Source organism: Pleurodeles waltl, chromosome 4_2 (genome assembly GCF_031143425.1).
Source record: "Pleurodeles waltl isolate 20211129_DDA chromosome 4_2, aPleWal1.hap1.20221129, whole genome shotgun sequence".
NCBI lineage: Eukaryota > Metazoa > Chordata > Amphibia > Caudata > Salamandridae > Pleurodeles > Pleurodeles waltl.
Genome location: NC_090443.1, coordinates 837,235,286 through 837,262,873, shown reverse-complemented (window position 1 = coordinate 837,262,873; position 27,588 = coordinate 837,235,286). Strand labels below are relative to the sequence as shown.

The following is a 27,588-nucleotide window of genomic DNA, read 5'->3' as shown; positions in this document are numbered from 1 at the left end:
GTTGTTCTCCTCTGCACTTTAGTGATTGGTTAATGCTGTATACATTGTAAATCTCAATTTTATGCTTGATGTTTCAAACTTTTGTCCCCCCACTGCACTTTAGAAGTTGCCCTTGCAGTTATTTTCTACACGGCCTTTTGATCCAGGGGCTTTTGACACATTGTATGAGTAATCTGCATGCTCTCCGTTTATAGCACACTTGAAAGTCCCTCTCTGTTGGGACTATTCTAAAAGCTACTAAACTTCAACAGGGGACATCAAGTAGAAACGTGATTCACAAATTAACAAGCCCCTGACATGTACGGTCTTCTACCATACTTGGTCCTTACAGTAAGCTGGTGATGGTGGCCATCATTTGGAATGATTTTGGCCCTCCTTAATCTAATCAGGACCTATGCACAATGTTCACTTCAATGATCGGGGTGCTGCTTTAAGTCATTGACTATATGTACTTTTAATCCTTTGTGGTGTATACATGCTTCATTCGGAATGATCTTGACCCTCCCTAATCTAATCAGGATCATGCACAATTTTCACTTTAATGATTGGGGTGCTGTTTTAATGTATTGATTATACATACTTTTAGTCCCTTGCAGTGTATATATGCAATGATTTGTATTAACCTACTATAAAGCATTACTTACTTACTTACATTAATATAACGGGTGAATAGGGTCGGGGCAAGAACAGATCCCTGCCTAACCCATGTGCAATTGGAATACAATCAGTTAGCTCCTCCTTACTGCTCCAACAAACCTGAGCATAGATGTCCATGTGAAATTAAATTTTTAGAGCTACCAAGTTTGTAGGGATCCCATTCTTCAGTAGAATCCTCCAAAGTTTGTCACAAGGGACCAGATCAAAGGCTGCTCTAAGGGCTGCAAACGCTACGTATAGCTTTTCTTTATGTAGCAGTACATATTTGAATATAAAATGGCTAGTCTAAAAACTTGATTGGAAGTAGTTGTCTTAGGTCTCAAACCTGCCTGGAATGGTGACCAGATCTGTTTTCCTTTAGCGCACTGCATAAGTTAGCATAATACCCGCCTAGCAAAGATTTTCTGCTGATTATCTATAAGGCTAATAGGCCTATAGTTGGAAGGCAGGCCAGGGTCGCCCTTTTTGTACACCAGAATGATTTCTGCTCCCTTTCATGAGTCTGGGATCCTCTCCCTTCTTTCCCCCTCCCCCGCAGATATTGCATTAGAGACAAGATTAATATAACTTGCCCAGATGTAAGGCATGGATTTGTAGAGGTCACCAGGGATCTTGTCTTGGAACTTTCCCAGACTTTAAGAGTGAGATTGCAGTAATGGTATCTTCTAATGTAAAAGCCACTGGTTCCATAGTCACAGCGGGAACCTCAAGCGTAGCATTATTTAATAATTGAGATTCCTGATAAAAGAGAGCACTAACATGGTCATCAATTTCCTTATGGGCATATAAGTTGGAAAAATGACCCACCCAGCACTCCGATAAAATATGATGATGAAAGGAACTAGTCCTATTAGTTCTACCAGAACCCACTAACTTCCAAAAGGATCTTCTGTCCCTTGATTTGGCAGCCTAAAGCATATCCTGCCAAATACTGTCATTTCATGATTTATTTGCATTTGCAAGGGCAAACTTGTACTTCCTCCTGGCTACGGCTATTTCTGGTTGCGAGCAGCCTATAACTGCTGCTCTAAGGATTGCTTTAGCTACTCTACATTCTGCATTGAACCATTTTACTTCCCTTACAGGTCCTATGTCTTTAAAAGTAAAGTCTTTGCAAAAGATCCATTGTAACACAGGATAAAAAAACCTTATATATCTCAAGAATCGGAATATCTGTACTAGGGACTATAACAAATATTTTTAGATATGTTTCAAACCCAAGAACTTCATAATCCGGTAAGTAGATTTCAAGCATAAATAGTTTGCTGTTTCAGTAAATCAACACAGTGCAATTTTTCAGTTCACCAATGTTAGCCTATGGGAGGAAAACAAGAGTGCAGTTTATTAGGTAAGTACAAAACTTACAAATCCAGTCTTTGGGGTTTTAGGTCAACACCAGACAAGGTTCAAATTAGTACCAAGAGTGCACCCAGAGCGGCACAGGGGCGGCCGGTTGCCCAGTGTTAACCAATGGAGACTGGGGGTGAACGAAGATGAGCTGCTCCTGGGTAAGTAAAGTGGTGTCAGGGGTCGGTCTCCTAGGGTTGAACTAAGCACATGGGGGCCACAAGGCAGCACTTAACTTACACCCTCAGCGGCACAGGGGCAGCCGGGTGCAGAGTGCCAACACAGCGTCAGGGGCCCAATGTTAACCAATGGAGAATGGGGGTAACCGAAGATGTGCTGCTCACAGGTGAGTAAAGTGGTGTCAGGGGTCGATCTCCTGGGGTCGAGGTAAGCACAAGGGGGACACAAGGCAGCACCAAACTTACACCATCAGCGGCAAAGGGGTGGCCGGGTGCAGAGTGCCAACTCAGCGTCTGGCGCCCAATATAAATCAATGGGAGAAGATCAGTTTTGGAAAAAGGCTGCAGGCTCAGGCCAGGAGGCCGAACAAAGAAAACCCACAGATTACGTGGCAGGTCACGGTTGGGGGAGTCTTCAGTTTGATGCTGCAGGCTTCGAGGCAGAGTCCGGCAGGGGTCAGCCCACGGGGACTGAGACTAAGAATTGCTGGGGAACCTTCATAGGACTGGTGGGCCATTTCGACCCGGGCCGTGGGCGTTAGACAAAGAGGCAGTTCCAGAGGCGGTTTCGTGGTTCCTCAGGCAGAGTTCTTTTTATTTTAAAGTTGGCTTCTTCTTGAACAGGTCCGCTGTTATCAGGAGATCTTGATCCTTGTCGAAGGTATTCCTTCCAAAGCTTTGGAGGCCACTGGGATGCAGGACAGGCCATCTTTTGGCACAGGATCGTCGAGGGCTACAGACAGGTTGGTAGGGCTGGGGCCAAGTCAGTTGGTGTCTGCAGTCTTCTCTGTTGGTGCAACTCTGTAGTGTCCGGCTCTTCTTAGGTCAACAGGAATCTGAGTTCAAGGGTTCAGGGGTGCCACCTAAATACTCAATTTAGGGGTGTTACGGGGATTACTGAATGGTAGCCAATGGGCTGACCACCTTCAGGGTGACTACACCCCTTTTATAACCACTTCCTCTGGAAAGTGGGCATAGCCCAAACTGTAGTGGCCTGATTCCTTCCAAACCAATATGGAGGAATTTGCCAGGTAGAGTCTACTTCAGCTCATCCAAGTTAGTGGTGGGACCAGCAAGAAGTGGGCACACCCCCTAATCTACCTAATTTTCCTACTTAGACTGCCGCCAAAATTGGGGTCAGGACAGGGAGTTGGTTATCTCCACATTTGGTGAGACCTGGGTGGCATTTCAAAGTCACCAAGGCCTTTGAAGCTCCCCGCCCTGGAATGTCCATCTTGCCAGGGAGTAGAGGTAACACCTTTGCCCAGTGCAGGCTTCTGTCTCTGGGCCTTGAGATCACTGGCTCTCACCTTCTGAGGGGCAGAAATGCATCTGTTGTGGCTGAACTGCTGAGGACCAGTCAGTCAACATGCTAGTGGCTGGTAGGTTTTCAGGGGGCACGTCTAATGTGCCCTCTGGGTGCATTTATTAATAAATCCATCACCGGGGTCAGTGAGGATTTTTTATTCTGAGATGTTTGATACAAAATATACCAGGATTCAGGGAAGCCACCATGTAGCTGGGGAACTCGCCATGACCAGGGTCCAGCACATGCACTTAAAAAGGCTTTCCTGTGCACTTACTATGTCTCAGAATCAACAGAGACATAGTAGGGGCATATCTGCTCATGCACATAGACCCTCAGATGTAATATAGTGCACCCTGCCCTAGGGCTGTAAGGTTTGCTAGAGGGGTAACTTACATATTTTGCATGCAGTGTTAGGGGACATGGCACAGAGGGTGTATGCCATTTCTTGTTTTCAATTTTGAGAGCACCTTGTCACACAGCCTGCAATGGCAGTCTGCATAAGGATGGTGCTGGGTCCCTCAGAGTGGCACAAGTTGTGCTGCAGCTCTGAGGGGATCTCTTCAGTACCCATGCCGTAGGTACCAGGGGTAGTATTTACGAGGGGCTTAAAGAGGGGCTGAAGGGCCTGGTCACATGGGGATCAAGTGACCAGGCGTTTTTGTTTTAGGGAAGGAATATTGGCACTTGGGACCTGGTTAGCAGGAACCTGGTGCTCTTCAGTCGAAATTGCATCTAAAAATCAGGCAGAAAGTGAGGGGGTACTACAACTAGAACCGACTCTTTACCATCCAAACTGTCTTTCTAGTGGCATAACATCAGCTAAGAGGGTCAGTGAATTACAGGAGTTTTTGGCACACCCTCCATAAAATATCTTTACCCAGACCAGTTGGTTCTCCAGGCACATGCCTCCTCCTTTCCAAGAGTTCTGACGCCCTTCCATGCAGTCAGTGTTTCAAAGTAATCATTTTGCCCTGTTCACCCCCATTTTTTGTTGCTGACTGGTGCTGATGGTAACTAACTCTGACTGTGTCCTGGGCTCTATAACTCAGACACAGGCCAGTTGCGTGTTAAAACACACACATGTAGTAAAGTACACTAGGTATTAGGGCGCCCTTCCAATTGGCCTAACAGACCCTGTAAGTCCCTAGTATATAATAGGGCAAGAGGGTACAATCTGCCTATAAACCCCTAGCATATAATAGGGCATGGAGATTAGATCCCCAGCAGACTTTCTGCACTTGCATGTGTGCACTGCTGTGTGCTTTCTGTCCTTTTAAATGCAGGCCTGCCTTGCAGCTTGTATTTTATAGCTAAACTCATACCATTTGCATGACAGCCCCTTTAGGTCCCTAGTTAATAATATTAATGGGGGTGCCAACTACCTATAAGGCTCTAGTACATAATAGGTCATGGAAGTAGAGGCCCAGCAGAATTGCTGTCCTTTGCGTGTGAACACCGCTGGGGTTTTTCTGTCATTTTTAAATGCAGCCTGACTCTGCAGACTGCATTTAAATGGAAATGGTGTCCCATTTCGAGTTTGGTGCTAAAGGAACTTCAAATGTGATGATCTACCTTATTTTCACACATGAGGTACTCCCAGGATCTCCCTAGGTGTCCCAGGTGTAGTGGGTCATTTAACTATAAGCAGGGGCCTTATAAAAGATGTTTTATAAACCCTGGTTAGGGAAAAACTGCTAACTTCATTTTCCCCCATCGTAGATACTGAGCTTCAAAGGCTATCATTGCAATATTGTATTTTATTGTAAATATAGTAAGGAAAAGCATAGAAAAGTCATTCAAGCATTAAAAGATTTGTTTTGATAAATCCAGCAATTTGACATTGGTGGATTTATCACAACTTGTACAGAAAATAAGTTATAAGGCTTTTCTTTCTGTAAGCCAAAATCCAGCCTTCTGAAGGTCCCATCTGATTGGTCAGTGCTAACAGGATTAGCAGAGCTGCTTTAATTACGTGATAAGTGGTGTCCAGAGTGGAGGCTGTCTGGTGAAGGGCAGCACTCGGATTACACAGGAATGCAAGAGCAGTGGGAGGGGTAAAAAACATACAGCCTCAAAGAAAAGCAGGATAGGAGGGAATGCCAGATCACCTTATCCCCACCTCCTGGACCCCTCAGGCAGATACAAGGGTTAAGGAAGGAATTTGCAGATGTTAGGAGGAGGAGAGCTATGGAAAGGAGCCACACCTGGCTCTTACTATCTTAGTCAGCTCTTACTGCTCTGCTGAAATTTCTGCCATCATGGATTTTGGAAGAATGGTGCTTCCTGTGATAGTAACATGTCATGAGGAAGTGGTCATGCATCTGGGTGTCACTCTGCATTCTGTTGGTCGGGGACCCCCCCTTCCTGATGCCCAGGAGTTGGGAATAAATATGTGAGAGGTGCATATCCTCTCAGATCTACTACTTGAAACTACAAGAGGAAGGAGCACTGCCCTGCTGGAATCTAGATCTGCACCCTTGGCATGCACTTCTGAGTGAACTGCCCCTGCTATACAATCTGATACTACAGCCCTGGGGATGGTGTCCTGCTTCAAGAAGGACACAGGCGTGGACTCCCTGCAGCTGTAGGCTAACAGAGCTTCACCTGCATCATCTCCAGCAAGAGCCCCCCCGCCTGGAGTGCATCCTGTGGACTTTTAAGAATTTGGCCAGGTGCATTGTGGGAATTGTGGTCCAACTTTCCAAGGACCTTTCAGGAGATTCCAGACTCTTGGATGTGTGTTTTGGACCCTTTCTACCTGCAAAGAAGACTTCAGGAAACACCTTCTGAAGTTTGGGGAATTTTGGTAAAGTTGGCGATTCGTGTTTCTAAACACTAGGAAGTGTTTATTCTTTATAAATTCATATCTCCAGTTCCAAGGACCATCCAGGAGATTCCAGACCCTTGGATTTGTGCTTTGGACCCTTTGTACCTGCAAGGAGGACTCCAAGAAACACCTCCTAAAGTTTGGAGAAGGTTGGAGACATTTGGTAAAGTTGGCGCTTTGTGTTTCTAAGCACCAGAAAGTGTTTATCCTTTAAAAATTCATATATCCGGTTCCATACATTGAATTTGTGTTGTTTTGGTGTCTATTCGCTCTTAAAAATATAACCTATTTTTATAAATCAGTGTGGGATTTTTATTGTGTGTTGTGTCTTGCTAATTTACTTATTGGTGTTTTTGAATGCATTACACTCTTCTCTCCTAAATTAGGCCTGCCTGCTCGGTTACAGCTACCAAGAGTTGAGCAAGGGGTTAGACCTTTACTAAACCTATATTTGGTTAGTGGTAGGTTCATACTTACTACTACCAAAAAAAAACACTTTCCAACAGGCGAAAACATCACTCTGCCTATCTTCTTTGCTGCACCTCTCCCTTTTAAAGAGGAGGCGAGACTCCACTTTCTGGAGCGAAAAAGGACATTGTTGTTCTACCTTGACCATACAAACGACTTCCGGGTGGCAGATCAACAGCTTCGTGTGGTATGTAGGAGCTTAGAAGGCAAAGTCTTTACAGAAAGGGACAGTGCTGTGTATCAAGATCTGCTACACAGTTTTTCAAGAAGCGAAGCTAAGCTAAGGCTGCAACCACTGCTCTTGCCTGCAGACTTCCTGTCCTAGATATCTGTCAGGCAGCAATGTGGGTATCCTTGCACACATTTACCAAACACTCCTGCCTGGACAGTGAGGTCTGTCATGATGGGCAATTCACCCTCTCGGTCCAACAGGAGTTACTGATCTAGAATTGGCTTCACAGACCCACCTCTGGGGAAGGCATTGGTTGGAAATCTATTCTAAGCTAAAGAATCTGCAGCTAGAAGTCTCTTCCATATAAAAAAACACTTACCTTTGTTAATGCCTTATCTTGTAAAGACTCCCTCTAGCTGCAGATTCCATACCGATCCTTCCCACTCTGTGAGGTGATTGTAGTATTAGGGACACTCTTCTCGGGCCTTAGTTTTTCCACACCAGTGGTCAGATCTCAACATGGCTCCACGCTGTTGATCAGGAAAGTCACAAAAGTAACTGATGTTAGGTTGCCAGGGTGGTGCCTATGTAGGTACCGCATATGCCACTTCTGGTAGGGACAATGCTGACAGTGCTGATGCAGAGCCGAACGACACCACCTACCGGCGCACAGAGGTATGATGGCTGGGGATATTCTAATGTAAGTAATCTACGGCTAGATAGAGTCTCTACTAGAAAAGGCGTTACCAAAGGTAAGGAACTTGTTCTTCCAGTACCATAGGCGTTCCACTGTACATAATGGTCGAGATCAGTGGTTCTTAACCTGTGTTTCGAGGACCTCTGGGGGTCCGCAAGGCCTACCCAGAGCATCCGCAACTGTTTTGCAAATTTAAGTCATATTAAAATTACTAAATGAAAATTGATTAAGTGTCTATAAATAAGGATGCAAAACTAAAACTTGAAAACCTCTTCTATTTCATTATGAATTAAACAAAATATCTCAGTACTTGAGTATTTGTTTGGCGCATACTTCTTATTGTATTTGCATGTATTGTTTTGAGGTTCAAAGCATAGAAATCGCTTAGGCTGGGGGTCCCTAGCTTCCAATAATAACTCAGAGGGGTCCTGGGATTACACTAATGATTCAGTGGGGTTCCAGAGAATCAAAAGGTTTAAGATCTGCTGGTCTAGATATCACAGACTTCTCCAGGGGATTAAGCACTTCAGGAACACCTCTTGTGTAATGACCATCAACTAAAGTATACGATTGTCTCAGGGTGTTATCTCATACTTGGCTATGGTGATCAAATTTACAGTTGGTACTGATAAATCTAACAGTCATCCTGAGTGGTGTGACCTACCTGAATGCTCATTCTTTTGTATATACAGTCCTTTCACTTTTTTCACATTTGTCACTGTATGTTCACACCACAAGCACTGCCCCATTATTGTTTTTTCTGATGATCGAAATTGTCAGAATCAATGCCTTTATGAATACCAAAGTTTAGTATCTGAGAGTCACAGCATTATCCTTGGGACTCTTGTCTTCTGTCAAGCAGTTCCTTCAAGAGTGCAGGACATTTAGAAGTTATTACAGGGGGAAAGCCTACAGACAACGCCAGCCTTCCCAACCTGTGAAGCAGCAGCTGGCTGAAGGCAGGGTTTGTGGAGGCGGTCAAGGCCATTTGCACCAGCAAGTACAGCTTTCATTTGCCTCCCCTTCTACAGCAGGTGCCAGACCTCTTTGACTGCCCTTACAAGCCCATGCTCAGCCAGAAGGAGGCAGGATACATTTCCTCCCTGGCTGGAGATCCATCCTGTCAGACAGATGGATCTCGCAAATCATTCAAAGGGGATATGCTCCTGTCATTTCCTCCCTGCCCTGTTTTTCCCCACATCTGAGCTACTGCCAGCAGACCATTCTGCAGTCTTGCTGCAAGTACTTGACCTTCTGCAAGCCAAGGGTGCCATTGAATGGGTGACTGCTTCGGAGAGAGCAGAAGGGTGATATTCACAGTACTTCTTCGGACAAAAGAAGGAAGAAGCCTCAGGCCTATACTGGGCCTCCGTCCCGTGAATTCCAGTCCAAAGAATGATGAATTAGAGATGCTAACACTGTCACAGATACTTTCTGCTATATACTCAGAAGACTGGATGGTTTCTCTGGACTTGCAGGACGACTATTTTTATATTCCCATCCTGCAGTCCTAAAGATGTTTTTTGAGGTTCACTGTGTGGTCGGAACACTGCCAATTTCTTTTGTTCCCCTTTAGCCTCGTCTCTTGGGCATTCACAAAAGAGATGGTGGTGGTTGCTGCCTACCTTTGGAAGTAAGGGATACATGTTTTCCCATACCTTGACAACTGGCTGCTGAAGACAGACTCACCGAAGTCAGTTGCAGACCATCTACGGCTGATGGGCGGACTACTGACATCTTTGAGGTTTTCTATCAGCGAGTCAAAGCCCCACCTGTTCCTGACACAGATGAGTCCCTTCATTGATGCTGTCAGGGACACAATGACATTTAAGGTCTTTCCACCCCGGTACCTAGTCCAAAACATTCAAGATATCATACAGATGTTTCAAGCTTAGTCATGGGTCACTGAAAGGCTTGTAGGACTGAAGCAGGCCACTCTCTCTCTACTCCACAAGACTTTAGGGTTGTGACAAACACATCATTGCTTGGGTGGGGATGTCACCTAGGAGAGGTGGAGATCAGGGGCCTCTGACCTCTAGTAGACAGCCAGCCACATGTCAACCGTTTAGAGCTCTGGCTGATCCATCTGACCCTAAAATCCTTCTTGCACCCATCAAAGGGAGTCTGGTGCAGGTCCTCACAGGCAACAACCCCACCATGTGGTACTGCAGCAAGCAGGGTGGATTTGGGTCCTGTGCCAAGAGGCCCTTCGTCTGTGAATGTTGGCTGGACCCACAGAACAACTGTCTGGTAGCTAACCACCAGGCAGGGTATCTGAATTCCAAAGCAGATGAGCTGAAAGGATTTGGGATTATGGATAGCTTCTCCATCCCAAGGTGGCAAGAGGCTAGTTTGACCAGTGTGGCTACGCCATGCTTAGCTATGTTAGCCACCAGTAAGCATGCACAGTGTCAACTTTACTGCGCTCTGTGGTTTCCTCCTGTAAAGTCACAAGGGACACATTTAGAAGGAGGTGAGATACAAATCTCCTTTATGTGTTGACAAAACTCCCTCGAGTTCTGAGGAAAGTCATGCCAGACTGGGCCAAACTCAAGCAGCTACCCCTGACTGAGCTAGGGGAGTATTGTATTCAGAGCTCCTGAGCATGAGCATTTACCTTCTGATCCGGCAACTGATTTGGGAGGACCTACTGTCTGAGCAGCAAGGAAGATCCTGCACCGAGGCCTCCACAACCTACATCTCCATGCATAAAGATTCAGCAGCAACAGTTAAATATGTTTAATATGCCGGCCGCAGTAGTCAATGTTATCCTTGCAACCCTTCAACAAAGTCCATTTGTGCTGGGCACTTCGAGAAGTTCTTTGCCTGGAGTAGTGCACATCACACTGACCATCTAAAGGTCTTACTTTCAGATGTATTGTTTGCTCTCTCGTTGATCCAGCAAGGTCTTGCAGTGGGCACAGTTAAAGGTTATCTCTCGGTCCATTTTGTCAACAGGTAATCCTTAACTGTGCCCACTGCATGCTTCAATCAGCTTTATTTTAATCCCTAGTGATGATTAACGTTATCAAAGTTCTAACTCATGTTTCCTCTGAAGCCATTTATCATGCAGAAATTGGACTTTAAGTTAGTGTTGTTATTTCTTATGTGCACTTCCTTTGAGCCAGTGCACAGCTGCTCAGTCTGCCTACTTATGCTTGGATCAACCCCCTGAATGCCTGTAGGCTCATTCCACCTTGGCCAAGGCTGCTATGGCTGTATTGGCCAGGGAGGTGCTAATTCAGGACATTTATCTGGCTGGAACATGGGCATCTGTGCACATGTTCCTGAAACCCTGTATCCTTTATAGTCAAGTATGATGGGTGGCAGTTTTACCCATTCAGTCCTTCAATACTTTCTGGGCTGAGTCCACTCCCAAGACTCCTCCACTTTTGGGAACTACTGATATGGCATCTATTCTTAAGGTGAGGAACGTGCAGTTACCTACATTATGTGGTGTTTTTGTCTGGTGGTTACTATTCTTCACCGCCCGCCCACCTCCCCATTCTGAGGAGTGGAATCATAATAAGGTTCCAAGTTATTTTTCTCACACTGTGAGCTGCAATATTTTCATATCACTCCACACCTTGGGGGACAAAAGGAGAACGATTAACAAACTGACATCTCATAGACTTATTGCCACAGATTCCTCACCTTAGTAATATCCCCAGGTGTCAGACTGGACCCAGAAATTGAACAGTACACCAGTGTGTCAATAGGTGGCATTGTTTGCTCTGTATGGCATTGTAAGTGCCAGAAATGACGTGTGTGGTACCTATATAGGCACTAACCCAGCACGCTGACGTCAGTTCTTTTCTTCCTGCGCCAGTCAATGCAGATCCTGAAAAGAGCTACCTCTAGTCACTTTTTGACTGACCATTTTTGACCTTTTGACAAAGACGTTTTGAGGTATTGTCTCCTCGTGTGACAGAATGTCTGTGAGGAAAGCTGGTTGTAAGCTCTGTGGAGCCTGTCATCAGCAGATGTCAGTGACAGATCCATACCTCGTCTGCATCTGGTGTCTTGAGCATGACCACAACACCAAGACTTGCACTGATTGTCCCACCGTGCACCCCATGGCCTTGCGGGAGCAGTCCCTCAAGCTCCTTGCCGCTCAGCATGTGACACTGTAACGGTTTTGATCCCAGTCAAAAGCAAGGTCCTGGGATCGGTCGCGGAGGCATCTATCTTCATAGCATTCAAAGACATTTGGGTGTTCGGGTGAGTCCCTCATAAGAAAAAAGAAGCAAGAAATCAAAGAAGTCTTCGACTTCACCCCATCCATCGAAGTCATCTGACGAAGCAAGGGAACACTGACATTCAAGGCCTGTCTCCACATTTTAGCCGGTGCCTGAGCTGTCTCCGCACCTTCTGGGAGCAATCCCCACCCAACTTGTGAGTTTTATGATGCCATGCACCTCATTTGGATGGCCCGTTCCTGCTGGTGGTTTTCCACCAGCAGGCTGGCCCCTGGTGTCAGTTGGGCCCCTTGGATCTATGGATGGATTCAGAATGATGCCAGTCAAGCTACCTCAACCTTCCCTGGTACCAGTCCCTTTGCCGACTTCTCTGCCTTCTCCATTATTATCCCCAATAGGGAGGCAGATAGGCATCGCCTGATTCAATCTCCACGCAGACTGGAGCCATTCTCTCCACGCCAGAGCCCGAGCTGTATTCCTAAGGGCTAGAATGAGGGGATAATTTGGAGGGGCCACTGGACCCTTATGAATACCAGTCCCTAGATCCTCAATGAGGGCAACTGGTGTAAGGATTTGGCGGATGCCAGCGGACTGGACAATTCCCTGAATTCTGGCTTGGTCTTTCTTACTGTGGCTAAGGAGGAAGGAGCCTCATTTGCAGTAGTGGTGAGAAAGGCAGTCAAAGTCCTGGACCTTACGCCATCCTCTGTGACTGTCAAGACGAACCTTCGGACAGAGGTGCTTCTACCGGGAGTCACCCCATCTGGATCACTTCTCCCTTTTAAAAAAGCCCTCACGGACATCCTACTTGGGGCCTGGTCCAAGCCCTGTACAGGAGCTCCGCTGCATAGTATAGGAAAGGCACTTATACACACAAAATGGAATAAGGAGGAGAGGCATATACTCTCTCCAAATCAGCACAAACCTGTCTAAGTGAGAAACAGCACTGGTTTCTTAAAAACTGCCCTCTCCCACTAATCATGGCATGCTTCAACATCGGGCTATTCTTTCAACATCCCCGTGATAACCAATGTCAGGGATGAAGCAAAAGGGAGGGGGTAGAGACAGTACACAACATAAACCTAGAGATCTATTCCTCAGAACACATACATACATTAAAACTCGTAGGTACCCGCTTCTAATTTTATTCGTGGGTCCCTAGGTAGGATTAAAACCTGCTATTGCAGTGGTGTTTTTGGGGAAGTATCACCCAATCACCACTGCCATCTGCTAGTATGTCAACATGTTTCGGCCATTTCACTCTGCCCTTATACGTCTGACGGCCTTCATCAGGACAGTGGATCCCTCTATCATCACCCGTACCTGTAGTTGCAATATATTTGGTTTCCCAGACTCAGTGGTCCTTTTTCAGTACACACACATTGGAAAATACCTAAAAGACAAACAGACAAACCAACAAATAAATATTTACAGACATAAAGAACCAGCGTGTTTACAACTATATGTACAAAATATATACATATGGTCCCGGACTCTCCATCCCTTCGTCGCCTCCATTGTGATTAGCAATCTGTCACCAGGCAATCACCAACTGTTAAAAAACTTGTATTCTGGATGGTGGCTTACCATGTTTCATAACCTCTATTTCTAAAACTGGAGTCCCGATGGGAGCACCTCCCTGTAGTTACACGCTTTTGCAAAAATCAGGACACATTTCATTACATCTCTGTAGTCACGGTTTATCGGGGTCGTATCTCCTAGTAGCTCTTTAGTAGCTCCTTGTCCATTAAAGCTATATCCCCGATTTTAGGGTTTTCTCCAAAGGTAATCAATGTGCTATAAATTTTGCACTATGGAAAAAAAAGTGGGGGGGGCGTTGGTTACCCCCGCAATAACCAACATACAGGGGACCCACAAATAAAATTAGAAACGGGTACCTATGAGACAGTTTTAATGTATATATGTGTTCTGCAGAATAGATCCCTAGGTTTATCTTGTGTATTGTCTATACCCCCTCTGTTTTGCTCCATCCCTGATGCTGGTTATCACAGGGATGTTGAAGCAATAGCCTGATGATGAAGCATACCACGATTAGTGGGAGAGGGCAGTTTTTAAGAACCCAGCACTGTTTCTCACTTAGGCAGGTTTGTGACAATTTGTAGAGAGAATCTGTCTCTCATCCTTATCCCATTTTGTGTGTATAAGTGCCGTTAATTGGGAGGATGGATAAGGACGAAACACCTCTCTCCCCTCTTTTTTGTGTTTATAGTGTAGGAAAGGGCCATCTTTCTAACACTGTTACCTCCACTATGTGCCTGATGTCAATGTGTTTAAACTGTAGTTCACTGGGATCCTGCTAACTGGGATCCTGCTAACCAGGACTCCAGTGTCTATGCTCTCTCCTCTAAATCTGGTTGCTGGTACACTTTTTTACACCCACAATTAGCATTCTGGTGCACCTATGTAAGTCCCTATTATATGGTTCTTAGGTACCCAGGGCATTGGTACACCAGGAGTCTCCCATGGGCTGCAGCATGTATTATGTCACCCATGCGAGCCCTTTGCAAACTGTGTCTGCAGGCCTGCCATTGCAGCCTGCATGTAATGGTGCATGCACCTTTCACTTAGGATATAAGGCTGGCCTTATTTGCTGGTCACTGCACTTAGACACTGTAAGTCCCCCTTTAGTAGACCCTTCAGCCAAAAGGCACGGTGCATGCCCCTAAATGTGAGGGTACCCATGCATTGAAAGGGTACCCTTGCAAACCCCAGACTCCATTCTCTGGTCTTTGTAAGTGTGGGGAACCCATCTTTAGGTATGTAGGGGACACTGATCAGCACAAGTGCTCCAACTACAAAACGGCTTCTCCAACCCTAGGCATGTTCGGTATCAAACATGTTGGAATCATGCAACTACACTGATTCCAATGTTAGTTGCATGATCCCCTCTACTCTGGGGGTTCATCAGAGGATTCCCCCAGTTCTGCCTGTGCAGCCCTACAGGGTCTAGCTGCAAGTGCATGCTGCTGCCGACCCTAGACAGTGTTCTGCCCTCCTTCTGGTGAGCCTGGCTCAAGGAGATGAAGGCAGAACAGAGGATTTCCTGCAAGGAAGAGGTGATGTATTTGGTGTCTAAGGGCTGGGGTGGGGTGGCCTCTGAGCACCACCAGACTGCTTCGAAGAACATATTTGGTGCCCTCCTGGTATAATCCAGTTTGCACCAGTTCAGGAACCCCTGGTTCCCACTCTGGTGCAAAACTGAACAAAGGACAGGAGAGTGACCACCCTGTCCAGCTTCTCCCTCAGGGAGGTGCACAGATCTCTGCCAGGTGGCCAGTTGATTTGGACATCTTGGAAACAAGATGTGCAGAGGTCCCTGGAAGCATCTGACTGGCTAGGCCAGGTAGATGACGTCCCTGACCCGCTCTGATAGGTGGGTCACTCCAGAGAGTGACCAACCCCTTTTTAGGGTTACCTAAGGGCTTCCCATGTGGTCGGTCCCCAGATCGTCGAGCAAAACTCTACAAGGAACTCTCTGCAAGACTTCTGCTTCTGGCCTCTGGAACCACTGCTGGTCTACTTTGGAACCAAAAAACTTCTGCTTCTGGTGGGAAGGCTCCCATTGCAACATTGTTTTTCCGGCTCCAGCAAAAATTCTGCAACATCAAAGGCTGTGCATCCTCTAGGGTCACAAGGACTCTGTTTGCACCTGGAAGCACAAAGGAATCTCCTTTGGAATGAAGGAGTCATTCCCCAAGCATCCTCAGGCACCTCAAGGCAACGTCAACCGGCTGTTGGGGTCTGATGTCCTACGGGCATCCAGTGACTCTGCATCACAGGTGGTGAGTCTGTGGCATCCTCTGGGTCCTGCTTGTCTTCTAACCAGCTTGGGAGACTCTGGGCCCCTGCTCTTGGTACTGGACTGGAACCCCTGTGCACTGCTACTGTTGAACTTGCCAACATTTGTTGACTTCTCCTCCAGGAGATCTTCAGACATCAAAAAGCCCCAGCCTCCAGCACTCTGCAACTCGAAGATCAGCCCTTGTCCTGCAACTCCTGTGACGTGGGACTTCTGTTTTGTTGTGCTGCTGAGGCCTTGTAGGCCACTTTGGGGATCTTCTACAGCTCATAGACCCTGCAGCTGTACTTCTTCCTCCACAACTTGTAGGCACTTCACCTCTAGGAGGGTGGGCATTGCCACCTGCACCACCTGGGCACCTCCTTGGGTGCTGGACTCTGTCCCCTTCCTTTTCAGGTCCTCCATGTATGAAATCTGTCCCTGGGTTCCACCGGTCTGGTCCACAGGTCGTGACAGCAGCTGGTTAATCCAAGGCATCCACTGACTTAAGAGAGAGTTCCTTCTCCCCCTGCATCCAGGTCCCCTGGTGTAGGTACTCCATCTTCTGGGTATGCCTGGGTGGGGACATTCTCCAAACTTCCTCTTGTCTGTCAGTTTCCTTAGGGTCCACTGGAAGGGCTCCTGAAATGCACGAACTCCAACACACCTTCCTGTGTTGGCCTATGGAATGACTGGGTAGGTAACCAATCTACACCTGGTCACTGGGGACCCTTACTGTACTTTACGCTGGTGTTTTCTTCTTCTCCCAGCTCCTAGCTAACTACAATACTTACCTTGGTTGGAATCACTATTGCGCATTCCATTTCCTTAGTATATGGTTTGCCTCACGGCCCCTGACCCCCTTAGGGCCCAATATATGTTATGCTATTTCTTTTGGTTATTTTGTTTATATATTGTGTGTACATATCTTCATAGGGGGATATACCAAGCCAGGTGTCAGTGTTATTTGTGATTTTGCATTGATATATATATATCTATAAATATGTTACTGGCGGTTGCAAGTAGGTAGTTATAGGTAGGACCTACTTTTCATAGAAAAAGCATTTTTTGACTTGCCATATCTTTGGCACTGCTTGCCACATCTTCACTACATTTTCAAAAACAGTGTGCCGAAGAATCTTATTGTGCATGGGAAGTTTTGGGGTGATTTGTCAAGCGAGGGCTGAGAAAAAGGAGGCATCAAAAAAAGTGCATTTCCCATGGTAATTCCCATAGACTCTTTAGACACGGCTGCAGCCCGAACGACTGGAAGAGAGTACACCAAATTTAGTAGAAAGGTAGCTCCTGGTGTGCAGATGAGCCTTTTTCTTATTTGATGTATATCTGTTAAGTAGTTTAGAAGAAATTAAAGGAATCCAAAATTGTATATCTAGGGTCACTGTGACTTCGTGAATACTAACAATCTCATGCAGAGACCTAATTGACTGCCAACTCTCCAAACTGGAAGTGTTGGCAGCCATTTTAAGCCTACCAAAAAAACCAACCTAAAAAAATAAATAAAAGGGAGTAGGATACCGTTACCCTACTCCCCTAGCCTTGGTGCAGGGATCCCACTCAGGCTGAAAAGCATTTTTTTTTTTTTATGTGGTGAAAATCGTGACTATTCACAAATTTTACTGCAATGAAAAAAAAAAAAAGCAAGCACAGTCTCCCACACTTGCTTTTATTTATGCCCCTGGGTGGCCCGGGTCCCTGGGGCATTTCCTGCTCCCCCCTCCTCGAGCTTATCAAAGCCCCAGGCAACTGCCACCTCCCTGAGGCACTGCCAATTATGAATGTAAGTGGGCCTGGTGTATCTGCCCGCACTCCAGGGACCGCCACCTCCCTGGGGCAAAAGTGCTTTATTGAATACTGATGGCCAGTGCCACACCCACCCCCCGCAGCCCTGGGCACCCGCCTGCACCCCGGCGGCTAAACAAAATAATGTAGGGTGTCTGTTGCGGACCCCCAGCCCTAGGGGTCATCACCTCCCTAGGGCAATAGACTACTAACTATGCAGGGGGCCTGCATGGCCCGCCGCAGACCCGAGGACTGCCAGCTCCCTGGGACTTAAAGTAAATTGTATGCGGGGGACGGCATGACACCCCGGGGACCACCACCTCCCCGTGCCAAAATACGTTAATAACAATAGGGGAGCCTTGTGGACCTCTCTGGCCCCTGGGACCACCACTTCCCCGCGGCTACTAAATGTAATAAGGAGGGTGTCTGTCGCGGACCCCTGGCCCCCGGGACCACCACCTCCCCCTCTCGAGGAGCATAGAAGACCCTGGGAACCGCCACCACCCCAGGGCCCACTCCTGCTATGTTCTGGGAATAACATGACTTCCTGGTCTGTCTGTGGGGTTCCCAAAGAAATGCCCCCAGGGGACTAAAGCTTTTTTTTTTTAATGTGCAGGTTTGTCTGGGACCTGGGGGAGCCTGATTGGCCCCTGTGTCCTCCCATTGGACTCAACAAAAATTTAAGAAAAGAAAGCTTGGAGGCCAAAGGCAGTGTCGTACAGGGGGACCTGGCTGCCTGCTTGGCTGCAGGGGCCAGCTATAAGCAAGTGTTATTAGGTGGTGTAGTGCTTTCCTCTTATTTAGTTTCTAAGCACTAACATAACACAACAGAAATGCACTTGTGAGGTCAAAGAAGACTTTTATTGTTGTTAATTCTTCCCCAACCACAATATTTATGAATGACGAATTAGTAGCTTTCAAGTCCGCGTTAATAAAACAAAATATATCAGTTTGCAATATACACAGCAGGTTATATTTATAAGATATTGAATGCAAAGCAAAACAAATACTTCACCGTGTGGGAACTATCTACAGCTTCATCTTTCTAAGGTCTGCAAGCTGATGACCCCTGTCAGCCGCGAGAAAGAGAGATTCATCTACCCACACGGGATTGCTTGCAGCCTGCGCCAAGCTCCAGCACGAGGTCCGGCAGATTCGAATCTGACTCTCTGCAGCCTGTTACATTTGTTACAAAGGTGTGCCCCCTCCTCTCAGACCTGGGAAACTGAGCAAGCCTTTTGGAGACTGCCCAGGTCTCCAAGACTACTCCTGTTCCCAAGCTCAAGCGAAGAAAAAACAACACCCATGTACTCTCTCTTATCATGTCTAGTCTACTGTGAGAAAAACATCTTGGTTCTCTGGTGCAAAAACACAGCTTGGAAAAATACAGCTTGGATTCTCAACTGCAATGTCTAACTCCACGTTAAAGGCAATGGGCAGCTAACCTAAATATCAAATGCAATGTCTAGTTAAAGGCAATAGGCAGCTAACCTAAATATCAAATGCAATGTCTAGTGTCATGTCAAAGCCAATAGGCATCTAAGCTGAATACAAAATGTAATATATGATATCATGTCAAAGCCAATAGGCAGCGGAGCTGAATATATGATATCATATCAAAGCCAATAGGCAGAATATCTAATAGCATGTCAAAGTCAATAGGCAGCTAAATTGAATACATCATGTCAAAGCCAATAGGAATGCAATGTCAAAGCCAATAGGCGGCTAGACTGGATACAGCATGTCAAAGCCAATAGGCAGAATACAGAATGTAATGGCTAATGCAATGTCAAAGCCCATAGGCGGCTCAACTGAATACAGAAAGTAATGGCTAATGCCATGTCAAAGCCAATAGGCAGAATACAGAATGTAATGACTAATGCAATGTCAAAGCCCATAGGCGGCTAAACTGAACAAAACATACCATGTGCTACTGGTGAACATTGAGCAACTAATATGCGCAGTGGTGAAACACAAAGTCATTGGTCAAAACAAAATTTAACAAATGGCAGTACAGGTGGCGAGCCCTTGCTATGCAGGCTGCATTTAGTGCGCAGACTGCACTTAGAGGTCACTCCCTTCAGAGACCTAAGTCCCATTGAGTGGGCAAGCCTCAGCTACGCACAGTCTGGGGCAACGTGCGTAGCCCCATTAGCGGGGGAAGCCCATACCGCGTACAGTCTACACTCAGTGCACAGGCTGTGCATAGAGCCCACTACCTCTAGACACCTAATCCCTATCAGGAGGGTTAGCCCCTTTTACGCATTGTCAGCATTCAGTGGGCAGACTGTGTGTAGCATCCACTCCCTCCACAGAACCAAGCTCCATTGGGTGGGCAAACCCCTACTTCCGAAAATCAGTGTTTAGTGGGCAGTCTGTGCGTAGGGAGCACTGTTTTTGGAGATAGAAGCGTCATTAGGTGGGCAAACTCCCACTATGCACATGTCGGTGCTAAGCGCACAGACTGTGCTTAGACCCCACTCCCTCCAGGGTCTGTAGCCCCATTAGGTGGAGAAGCTGCTAGTATAGACATTCTGCGCTCAGTGCACAGTCTGTACATAGAGCCCTCCCCCTCCGGATACACAATGCATTTCAGGTGGGCAAACCTCTCCTATGCACAGTCAATGCTCAGTGCGCACACTGTATATAGAACCCACACCCCCCAGAGACCCAAGCCCTATTAAGTGGAAAAGCTCCTACTACACAAAGTCAGCGCTCAGTGTGCTAGCTCTAGAGATCTAAGCCCCATTAGGTGGTCAGCTGTCTACTATGCACAGTCTACTATCAGTGCACAGACTATGCGTAGAACCCACTCTCTCAAGGTACTCCAGCCACAAATGGTGGGCAAGGGTAATCCATTATCTACTTGCAAAGCCAACTCCCCCCATACACTCAATCCCAATTAGGTGGGCCAGCCACTACTATGCAGATGCTGCACTCTGTGCAGCTCTTCAGTGAGTGCTCATTGCCTCCACATACTCAGGTCTCCTGTTATAGCCCACGGCCTACTTTGTACATTTAGATATATTAGTTTTATTTTACTTTATGTTAAAGAGATCCTTGAAATACACTGAAAAAATCAAAGATTAAAGTAACATTATAATTCCGAGTGGTTTAAAAGCCCTAGAAATTCACAGAAAAAAACAAAAGGTGAAAGTGATGTTATAGTTAGGTCTGCATTAAAAGAAAAGCTTAAAAATTCACAGACAAAAACAAAGATTAGAGTAAGGCTATGTTTAGGTGAAATGTCAGTTAAAAATACAATTTTAAGCAAGAAAAAAACACTGTAATTTACCAGCTATAGTTTACTGAGCTAATTATAACTTGCTCCCCTGTAACTGCTCATGGCCTCCCATATTACATCACTCATGACGTTCAATGACATCCTTGATTACATCTCTTGTGGCACCTTAAATGGCCTCACTGATGACATCATACAATGAGTGTGACAGTTTGCTATACACTTCTGACAGTGAAAATTATTTAGTGAGCTACGAGGAGAGGAGAATGTTATTCATCTTTCTATTAATGTTCAAGGTGCAGTCGTTTAGCACTCTCCTCACCTTTACAAACACTAGGTATTGTGGCACACAACTCTTTTGATGATATGCACATAAACTATTTTGTCTCTCCAAAGTAAAGGGCCCTCTTTGTGTGTCAACCAAGAAATTAGTGAGTTTAACTCTAGAGATGGGACTTCCCCCTGTGGTTGATTTCAGTGGTTTACTTTTGGTTCTGTTTCCCCTTAGTTCTCCCTGTTAGTTTGTCAGAGATGTAGGTTTCGATACATTGGGGTTCAGTACTAGATCTCAACTCTTGATCAAAGTTTCTAGGGTGCATCTCGTCAATGACAATAGTAACTTCTCCTTGCTTTTTTACTTCAGAGTGCTGCTTGTCAGAAGCTGGCAATGGAATCCCGCCTTTCAGGAGGAGGAAAGGAAGTTGGCTCCTCTGCCACTGGACAATCCTTCTTAGCCCAACAACGACAGGTTACCAACACGAGAAGAAATCTCTCCGTCCCAGTTACTGTTGCAACACCCAATTAAATATTCAAGTAAATGTATTTCCTAAAGTGGCCTTAAAATATTTTGTAGCTTCCATTAAACGTACGTGAAAGTGAGAAAACATTGTGATGCTGGACATCGGATATTAAACTTAGAATACTTAAATGCTGGTTTACTGCTTAGTTCATATTTCACGGAGGGAATGCATTAAGAAGCCATTGCCCTAATCATGGAGCATGTAACGCTCGTATTTTCATTTTTTTTTTAAAGAACTAAGGAAATGTGGTTTACTTTCATTTGTTTTTAATGTGTTAACGGTCTTGGTGTGAGTCTTGTTACACGTTAGACTACAATGAAGTTTAGCTTATTGTTTTTTATATTAGGCATTGCAGCCATGAAGATGGCCTCTGGGCACTGTAAAACTGCAAAACTAAATTGGGAGCTGGCATCTAAACCTCATAAGTACTGCAGAAAAAAGCAAGTTTAAATTTGTTTCTGAAAGGTTACACATGTTTTACTGAAAATGATTAATAACTCTGAACTTAAGTGTGGCTTTACAGAAACACTCAGGTATAAAATAGATGTGTTAAAATAGATGTGTTATTATTGTTGAAAGTGGGTATGAATGACGGGCTGGCTTCGAGGGAGTCGAGATGTTGGACGATAAAAATAATATTAAAACAACCCTATTCTATAGAAAATTAAATGACAAGGTAAACATGTCTTAGAGGATGCGCACCCACTGATTTTAGGTACCCTCATTTTTAATGTCGAAAATAGAAGCATTTTTATTTATGGTCTCTTTGTGTTGAAAGTGTTGCTTTGGCAAACTAGGTTTCCATGAAGAGAAATTGTTTCAGAAATTATCCTCACGGAATTGTGTGCAACCTGAGACTTGTATAACCTTTCTATACCATGCCCTAAAGAATTGTTGTAATGTAGTAACTAAACGTACTAAAACAGTATTGGCAGAGATTTATGCGCTTAATTTTGAAAGACCCATCGAAGAGGTATTGTTTCACTGCCAAAATGTCTGCATTGTAAGCAATGTTTATTCGCGTTTTTCTCTAACTGGTTTGTCTGATTCAAATAGGCTCCTTTAGTTATCTCTATGTGAACAATGTGTACGTTAATCTATTTAAAAATTATATACTTCCGTGATTTTTATGGCTAGATCCTACGTGGGAAGACACTAGCAAGATGCCACATCCAAATTCATGACTCTCGCATATAGGCATCACTATTGCACCGGTAGGACTTCAATTGTTGTCTGCCCTCAAGACACGGACCTCATTCAAGACTAGCCCTGCACAGACCTGTCTGTATGTGCTTTTGTCAAGTGTACTAGCCTTGTTAGAGGAAACTATGTAATAGTTCCTAAACAAATTGTAGTAAAAAGATCCGATCTTCCAACACACTCTTTTGCAACACTCTATCTAGTCTTCCTACAAACACTTAGGCAACACCAAATACAGCATTATCACATTATCTTAGGCAAACACTGTTTTGGATTGTCGCACAGTTTTTTGCAATGCCAGGCAGAATTCTCACACAATCTTAGGCAAACTCACCTTTTCTTCCCACAAACTCTTATCCAAAACCCATCTGATCTCAGCTTACAATGTTGTACAAATGTCCATCTTATCCTTCAAACAATGGAAGAGAAAACTCCATCTTGTCCTCCCACACATAATTATTTTGTATAGACTTTTCACACAATCCTAGGTAAAAATCTTTGTGTCTTTCTGTATAGTCTTGGGCCAAAGACAATTTACTCTTCAGACTACATCTTTGGCAAACCTCTTTCTAGTCTCTCTGCACAGTTACACGAACATTCATTTGACGTTGTCTCACACACACCAACTTTGATGAACCTTGTTGTCGTTTTAAGATTAATCATTGGCAAAATACAGCTAGTCCCACTCCATTCCCCTCTTATGTAAATGCAAGATAGTCAATAGTAACCACACACAGAACTGTTCTAACATTTCATCATTCTACCCAGCAGCTTAAAAGCACATATTACTTTCTATTCATTGTTGTGAAATGGTTACTCTAGTGCAGCCTCATATAGACACTACATTTACAACAAATAATGAGCACTATTTAAAACAAGTCTGTGTGCCTGCCAGGGCACAGAAGGTGGGGTACCTGCCTATGTGTCATTGCTTAGTAACTAGATGTCATTTGAAAGTTCATGTACCTGACTGATTCTCTGTATTCATGATACCAATTCAAACTCTTGCGTTAACGTCATAAAATTGTGATTTGTTCATGTAACTATTTGTTTAATTGCCTACTATGCAGTAAAAGGCCCAGCATTAAACTCTAAACAGAAGCCTTTTACCGTACACTACACAGCCCTTCTAATTGTAGTTCTGACACTTTTCTACAGTGTGATCACAGGAAATAGATTTCTTGTTGAACTGCATTGTAATTACTATGGGATACATCCTGTATCAGTTTGTGCTACACAGCGCATTCTCGTATGCATATGTGAATGCTTTTATTGACTACCTCTTTTTTAATGTTTAAGGATAATGTGTCGCTATTATTGATTTTGAATGTTTATGCTGTCTGGAGGTGCCATCCTTGCTTATAACCCTGAATGGTTTTCACCAAAAATATTTTTTGTTAGCATTTTGCTTGCAGTTTTAAATCTATGGTCCCTTAATGTACACACTACTTTAGTGATTTATTCGATGCATATGAATGCAACGTTATGTACAAACGTCATTAACATTTGTTTAGCCTTTCAGTAAAGTCTCAAATACAACACTGTGACTTGTACTTAAATATTAGTCTAGCCTAGAAATTCTGCTTTAATAGTAATCATTTCTTATGAGGATATAGTTCTAGATTGTTTTCTTTCATTTTGTACTGTTACGTCAGTACGGACAACAAGGATATTTTCTCACTCTTTTGAGCTCTTTCTTCATTATGTTATTCGAACTGAGAATTGGTAGCATTCAAAGTGACATTTCTGGTACACTAGAACAGCTTAAAAAAATGGCAAGCATATTAATTTCTTCTGTTTTTCGAAGCCTGTTAACAATTTATGTGATATTGTTTGCTGAACTTCACAGATTATGAGCCTGATTTAGAACATCAAGGATATCCCATCCCCCGTATTACAAGTTCAATAGTCTATAATAGAATTGTAATATGGTGGATGGAATATCCATCACGTTTGTGAGAGAGTAACCCCCTCAGCCAAACTCTAAATCAGGCCCTATATTTCGTTTCACTTTTCCATTACTGTTAATAAAGGGTACGGGAGGAGGGGTGCTCAGCGCTAATTCAGATGTGAAGCTTTGTGACTGGTTTAGAAATGTATTGATCTGTTTGTTCTACACTCTTAATCAATGTGATACTGCACGGAATTGATCCAAAAACAATTTGCACTACTTTGCATTCTTCAATTTTTAGGCATGTGATTCAATCGAAAAAATAATTATTTATATTCACATAAAAATTCCTTTCTTAAACTAATTGTCTCCGTATTTTTTTCATTTATGTTTAGGTTGCTTTTAAGTTCCGTATATGTAGAGATCATTGAGCTATCCTTTAAGAAATACACCCTTAACACAAAGGAAAATATAGCATTATTCTGTGTTTCAACATACTCTTTTCTTCAGCACATGTATTGATTAAGTTTTCTAATACATATAACAATGGAGTCATACATATAGTAGTTTGTTATTTGAGCATTGCTTTTGTGATACGTATGTTCTGTTCTCTTATTGTAACTCTTCCGTAGAAATAGCTAAAAACAGAAACTCACTGATCAGTAGCATATTTAAGAGTGGGTGGGCGAGAAAGGCGGGGAGGAGAGGGAAATGAAGGAGAGAGCTGGAGTGGGATCTATCATGATAAATGATGATTCCTCTTGCTAGTAGGACTAAGGGAAATACCCCAGCATGATTAGTGAGTAGGATGAGAGTGCCTTGAGAGGGCCTCTGGAAGGTGGGTCACTGGATCAAACATAGGCCTCAACTGACACTATTCTGGAGTGGAGATCGGGATTCTGCAGTCGAGGAGTCCAATGAGGATTCTGGGGGTGGATCGATCAACCAGGAGAGCAGTGCCTCCCAGCCTCAGGACATCGGGCTTCAACGCAGCCCTGTGGCATTTTCTCTATGTAACGCTACCAATTCAGATTTTGCCCAGCTGGGAAATATGCCAAACTATGGGGGTCATTCTGACCTTGGCGGTCCATGACCGCCATGGCGGAGTGCGGCGGAAGCACCGCCAACAGGCTGGTGGTGCTTCCTGGGCGATTCTGACTGCGGCGGTAAAGCCGCGGTCGGAAAAGGGGAGCCGGCGGTTTCCCGCCGGTTTCCCGCTGGCCCAGGGAACCCGCCATGGCGGCGCTGCTTGCAGCACCGCCATGGGGATTCCGACCCCCTTCCCGCCAGCCTGTTTCTGGCGGTGTCCACCGCCAGAACCAGGATGGCGGGAACGGGTGCCGTGGGGCCCCTGGGGGCCCCTGCACTGCCCATGCCACTGGCATGGGCAGTGCAGGGGCCTCCTAACAGGGCCCCACAGACATTTTCACTATCTGCTTAGCAGACAGTGAAAATCACGACGGGTGCCACTGCACCCGTCGCACCCCTTCAACTCCGCCGGCTCCATTCCGAGCCGGCTTCATTGTTGAAGGGGCTGTTCCGCTGGGCTGGGCGGCGGTCTTCTGGCGGTCGCCTGCCGGCCCCGCGGGAAAGCCGGAATGGCCGCCGCGGTCTTTTGACCGCAGAGCGGTCTTTCGGCGGGAACCGCTTGGCGGGCGCCGACCGCCGACCGTTGCGGTCAGAATGACCGCCTATATGTTTCAACATCCTCTTTTATTATGAATAACAAGGCAAACTTGCATTAGCAAAGAAAAAAGGCAGAAGAACTTGCTTACTTAGGGCCTGATTTAGAAGTCAGAGGAGGGAATGCTCTGTCACAAACGTGACGGATATCCCGTCCACTTTATGATGATCCCCATAGTATAGAATGGCAGACGGGACACTCAGCTACACAAACACACTCACACACACACACTCCCTCAACCAACCAATCACATCGTATACACACATACACGTACTAACACACACACAACTCGCAGCACAGCAAAACAGGTACAGGTCACCTGGCAATGTGCACACATGGACACAGTTGGTTGGTATGAATGTACAGTCATTGTGGTGCCAGCATTCATTTCCCAATGACTACAGCCACCATAATGACAGTTGTGTAAGTGTGCTATATGTGTTTGTCCCCATCCATGTCTGTCCCACTCGTGTCCCCTACATATGTATGTTAGAGCAATAGAAAAAAAATACTGTGACTTGTGTATGTCTCCACTGGCCTCCTCCTCCCATTCAGTGCCCACTCAGCGTACCCTGGCAATGTGGCATCCCTACATTGGAGCCTGTCGATGGAAAGGGTTGTGTTTTCTCTGTGGGTCAGTGGCAGCAGCGATGGTGGTATTGTCCAGTCATGTCCAGTCGAAGACAAGGGGGAGTGGAAAAACAGTGAGTTTTCACCCCCTATCCCGCCCCAATCCGCCAACTCAGACATGGAGGTTGGACCGTGACCCTTTCCTTGGCGGTAATGCACATTTTAATCTGCATGGCAGGAAGTCTGGCAGCAGTCCCGCCAGCATCCCCTTTTCCCTTTACCACCGCTGAGGCGGGTGGTGGTTCTTGGCTGAGATGGTGGTCGAATGCAGTCTTTCGTCTATGGGACTGCCATCATCTAAATACGGCGGGCGGACTGTCGTAGCCGCAGGTGGGTTTCAAGTTGAAAAGTCAAAGGAGGGACCGTTACCGCCAACATCTACATCAGGCTGTAAACAATAGAATGCAGCAGTTTAAGGAAGTGTGGGGCAGGCTTTTGAGCCCATTACCCTCATGGCAAGGTTGGGGCTCCAAACAGATATTTTATTTATTACCTTGGTTATCAATTCATTGATTGACTCACTCGCTAACTGTTTTGGTGCACCACCCAATTAAAGCTGGGAGGGAAGATATACATGAAACCAAAATACTAGTACTTCTGCTTATTACCCATGTGAATTGCCATGTAGATGGAATGAGAAAAGGAAAATATGTTTGAAATTGGTGAAGGGTTGTGGTGGAATGGAGAG

General features: G+C 45.3%; 1 protein-coding gene across 1 annotated transcript in view; it reads left to right on the top strand.

Moving 5' to 3' along the window:
• HOOK1 (hook microtubule tethering protein 1) overlaps window positions 1–24,950 on the top strand; it is a 921,358-nt gene extending 896,408 nt beyond the window's left edge. Inside the window, exon 22 of the mRNA XM_069232567.1 lies at window positions 21,339–24,950. Coding sequence (XP_069088668.1) covers window positions 21,339–21,500 — 162 coding nt within the window. The 3' untranslated portion in view covers window positions 21,501–24,950. The remainder of the gene's footprint in view (window positions 1–21,338) is intronic.
• Window positions 24,951–27,588: the final 2,638 nt, after the last annotated feature.